Below are 4,658 nucleotides of genomic sequence, written 5' to 3'. Positions count from 1 at the left end.
CCAAGCTGCCTCTGCTGGAGCAGGAAAATCATCAAGGAGAGACACAGGTCAGTGCGGGGAGGGGCCTGGAAGGCAGGGCTGGGCCAGTCTCCCCACCTCCTCACATTATCTACTAAGAACAGAGATGCATTCAGATGACTTTTGCAGCAAAGGAAACCAGATGATTGTGAAATTACAAAGTAGGGCTGAGAAGAAATCTTGCATCACTCAGTCCTGACAAGGCAGCTGGCTCACACTGTAGGAAAAGGATCATAAAAAAATGCAAAGAAACACTTAAGTGTCGACATTCTGCATAGTTCACAGCATCCTTAGAATGCCCCCCCCCCACAGCTTCCCCATAACTTGGTCCCATCCTCTCTGCCCCAGCCCCTCCCACCACAGGCCCCCAGGACTTCACCTTTAGCAGCTGAGAGACACATCAGGGTTCTGGGCACTGTCGCTGCCTGGGGGAGAACAAAACAGAACCTGGTCAGAACCACAGAGAGATGAGACCACAGGATGGACTGATGAGGGTGACTCCCCCATGGGTTCCATCGACACTGTCCACAGGGACTCAGGGACCAAGCCCCTGATCCACACTTACCTGCTGCCTAAGTGTAGCTTCCTCCTTGTCCTCCTGTGGAAAGAAGCCACATGTGAGACCAGGGAGGAGTCAGGCTATGACGTCCTAAAGGAATCCCCATGTCTGAAACATAGGGAAGTTTCCAGAACTGTGACCAGACACTTAGGGAAGGACCAGGAAATATGAAGAAAAGAGATGAGAGGGGACTGGGCCAACTGCCTCCTGGGTCTGCCCTCAGCAGGGACCTTCCCCTCTGCCATTTGCTGGAATCAGGGCCCCAGCATCAGCATTATCAAGGTGAACAATGTGATTCATTTTCAAAAATGCTTTACAAAAGAGGGTTAGCAATCAGCTCCAGACTGGCCAACACAGGCGTGTGGGTGGTACTTCCCATTACAGGTAGGGTAAGTTCTACCTGTGGCCTGAAAGACCCCAGTGGACAAGATCCCCCACTCCCTTCCCTACCTGAGCGCTGCTTCCTCCACATCACAGCTGCAGCCACTGCAGCTCCAGTGAGGACAGCTCCAAGGAGAACCAGGCCAACAATGATGCCCGCAGTGGGGATGGAAGACAGAGGAGGGGGCACTGGAAGGGAAGGGGAGACCCTGAGCCTTAGGCCCCCATCTGATGCTCCTAAAGTCTCCAGAGAGGGTCCTGATGCCCCTCAGCAGACACTGTGCCCATGTTTCCTCCTTACCCCAAGTCAGGACTCGGGGCTCCAGCAGCGCCTCATGCTGCACATGGCACGTGTATCTCTGCTCCTCTCCAGAAGGCACCTCCACAGCTGCCCATTTCTGGAAGGATCCGTCCCCCCCAGGCCTGGTCTCCACGAGCTCTGTGCCGTGGGTCAGGTCCTCCCCATCTCGCTGCCAGGTCAGGGTGATGTTCGCAGGGTAGAAGCCCAGGGCCCAGCACTTCAGGGTGACCTTCTGGTCAGAGGTGGGGTGGTGGGTCACATGTATCTTTGGGGCATCTGAGGAGAAGGGTGAGAACTTTCACACTCTGGATTTTCTATGATGGACCCTGAAAAAGCCTCAAGTGACCATCTTCAGAATGCACAGGGCAGTGGGTGTGGAAAGAGGAAGCACAAAATCTAGAAACCAGCCTGGTCTGGGGAGTCTGGGATAATCTCTTATTCCTTCAAAAGTTCTAGAATTAGGGCGACAACTCTGGAAAGGAGGACACAGTTTTCTAAGGAGGAGAGCACAGTCTTTTGCTCCTGACCTTGGCACTCAGAAAAGCAGGAGTCCGATCAGAAAAATGTCCTCAGACCAGTAACAAGACCCTGAGGGAAACACTGATGGTTCCCAAGAGGGCTGTGGGTCAAAAGGATGCCATGAAGGGTGGTTTCAGGGCTGGTCTCCCCTCAGGCTCAGGAGAGACTGGATTCTTTAACTGTTCTGAGGGAAAGTGGGGTCCTCTGGGAAGTCAGGAAACCCAGGGGGACTCCTCCCCTGACCAGAGAGGGGGCGCTGCTCTGACCCTGACTCCACCCTCTCCGCGGTGCCGGCCTGAGGTGGGTGGGAGACCTCGTGGCCCCTCTTACCTGAGCGCTGCAGCGTCTCCTTCCCGTGCTCCAGGTACCTGCGCAGTGACTCCACGCACAGGCCCTCCAGGTAGTTCCTGAAGCGCGCAGCCACTCCAGCCGCCTCCCACTTGCGCCGGGAGACCTGAGCGGCCGTGTCCGCCGCGGTCCAGGAGCGCAGGTCCCCGTTCAGGGCCAGGTAATCGGCGCCGTTGTAGGCGAACTGATGGTACCCGCGGAGGAGGCGCCCGTCGGGCCCCACGTCGCAGCCAGACATCCTCTGGAGGGTGTGAGAGCCTGTCCCCGCCCGCGTCACCCCGCGGTCACCCCGCCCGCGCCCTACCCCCCGGAAACCTCGCCAGGGAGCGTCCCGCGGGCCTGTCCCGGGTCGAGGGTCCAGCGGGTCCCCCTGCCTCGGGGGACGCTCGGGCCGGGGTCTGGGGTCCCGCCCGCCCGCGGGGGTGGGGTCGTGAGCGCCCCGGGCCCGCCCAGCTCACCGGCCGCGCTCTGGTTGTAGTAGCCGCGCAGGACGCGCAGGTTCACTCGGAACGTCTGCGCGTTTGTCTTGGCGCTCCGCGTCTCCTCCTCCCAGTACCCCGGGTACTCCTGCGCCATCCAGGGCGCCCGCGGCTCCATCCTCTGACCCGGGGAGTTGCTGTCGAACCGCACGAACTGCGTGTCGTCCACGGAGCCCACCTCCATGTACCGGGGCTCCCCGAGTCCAGGCCCGGACATCGCGGTGGAGAAATACCTCAGGGAGTGGGGGCCTGGGGGCGGGAGGGGAGACCCAGGCTGAGTCCCAGGGAGATGGTGCGGGGAGGAGGGCGAGGGGGCTCTTGAGATAGAAATGGGGGCCAGATGAGATGGCTGGAGATTCAGAGGGACTAGAGGGAGGCAGGAGGCTGGGAAGGACAGGAAGGGGTCAGGGCAGGGTGGGGTCAAGGGGAACACTGGGTCAGCGATGTGGGAGACATGCCTTTCCAGGGGCCCTGCCCCCCCCCCCACACCGTGGTTCCTCTGGTTCCCCCTCTTCTGTGGCCTTTTCCCTCCAGACCCGCACTCACCTGCCCAGGTCTCTGTCAGGGCCAGGGCCCCTGAGAGCAGCAGCAGGAGGGTTGGGGGCCTCATGACCTGAGCACTTGAGGTCTGGGTAGAATCTGAGTCCAGACTGGTGGGAACAGTGATGCTGATTGGATTCTCTGGAAACCCTCCAGGCAATGGGGAGTGAGAACTGGGGGTGAGTGACCAGTATCCAGGCAGGAGGACCAGACACAGGCTGTGAGAGAGGGAGAAGTGAAACTTGGGGAGACGTGGAATGCCCAACAGTGACCTCCTGCCCCCTGCACAGCCCACAGCGCAGAGACCCTGAGACTCTCAGGCGACACCTGGGACTTTGCCGCCCCCTCCTCTCCTGCTCCAAGGCCTTTGTCACACTGTTGCCTCCCGGAGTCCAGGCCAGGGACTGGAGCAGCGATCTCTACACAGTTTTCAAATTAGCGAGGACCCGCCTATAATTTTTGGAGGTTATAACTCTCAGTATTTTTTACATGAGGAATAAAAACAACTTAAAGATATTTTTTATTTAATTTAGAATAATATTAATAACCCAATGTATGTTCAAAGTATCTTAAGGAAATATAGATATTTAATGAAAATAATCAGGGTCATGGGTGGATCTTTTAAGGCTTGTATTTTTGCAATTATTTTTCTTCTCTGTCTCACTAGGAGAATGTTGGTTTGTCATAGTTTCTCCTGCATTTACTCTTTGTTTTGGTTGGCCAATGAAAAATATACAGCGTTTCTGAAATATGTGAAAATAGCATTTTAAGTACCTTTCAGATAATTGTGAGTATTCAACTTTGTTCCACGTCTACAATAAATTGAAACTATGCAGGTAGCTTCACAGGTGGTGGGTTTTCAAATGTTATTTGCAAAGTGAGTGGTAGAATGATATCATTGAATATTTTCTATCCTGTTACATTAACTCCATAGGCCTCTCTTGATTATTTTTTTTTAACTTTTTAAATTTATTTATTTATACAAGCACTGGACAGAGTCAGAAGCACAGGAGGGTGAGAGAATTCACCAGAGCCAGAGGGGAGAGCAGAGCAGGCAGACTGACGAAGTACACTGCCTAGGGAAGCAGTGGAGGGCAGGAGAGGTCTGTGCTCCATGTGGGACCCTCACCCGGTGGCCAGGGATGGAACTGGCGCTGCAGAGGCTGCGGGCAGCTTCTCAACCCAGCGCTCAACTGCTGTGCCACGGGGGAGGCCCGCCTCTCTTGATTATTAATCTTGAACTAATACATCAGATTATAGGATCTTTATGTTAATTATTCTAGAATCAAATATGGAAAATCATACATGTTTTTGGTTCCAAAGAACCTCAAGGAAAAGCAAGTGGCCACTGGAAGTTGTCAAGTTTATAGCGATGGGACACATTTTCCATTATCTGTTTTTCACTTGGAGCTTATACTTTAATTGGGTAGTTAATTACTATCATGTATCAACTGTCAGTTGATTTTCTTTTTTAAAAAAATCTTTATTTATTTATGCATTCAAGAACTGGGGT

The 4,658-nt window shown here is 54.5% G+C and overlaps 1 protein-coding gene across 1 annotated transcript; it reads right to left on the bottom strand.

The window, feature by feature from the left end:
* Nucleotides 1-406: 406 nt before the first annotated feature.
* Nucleotides 407-3,383, bottom strand: LOC119252001 (popy Class I histocompatibility antigen, A-1 alpha chain-like). The gene is made up of 7 exons (XM_037519258.2): nucleotides 3,152-3,383; nucleotides 2,585-2,854; nucleotides 2,109-2,384; nucleotides 1,260-1,535; nucleotides 1,028-1,147; nucleotides 584-616; nucleotides 407-443 (listed from the first exon to the last, which is right to left on the bottom strand). Exons 1-6 carry the CDS (start codon nucleotides 3,213-3,215, stop codon nucleotides 591-593), a joined length of 1,032 nt encoding a protein of 343 aa, XP_037375155.1. The 5' UTR covers nucleotides 3,216-3,383; the 3' UTR covers nucleotides 407-443; nucleotides 584-590.
* Nucleotides 3,384-4,658: the final 1,275 nt, after the last annotated feature.

This window comes from Talpa occidentalis, unplaced genomic scaffold (genome assembly GCF_014898055.3).
Source record: "Talpa occidentalis isolate TD23 unplaced genomic scaffold, MPIMG_talOcc4v2.1 talOcc4.2, whole genome shotgun sequence".
Taxonomy (NCBI): domain Eukaryota; kingdom Metazoa; phylum Chordata; class Mammalia; order Eulipotyphla; family Talpidae; genus Talpa; species Talpa occidentalis.
The sequence above is the reverse complement of the archived record's forward strand: the minus strand, read 5'-3'. Positions and strand labels throughout refer to the sequence as shown.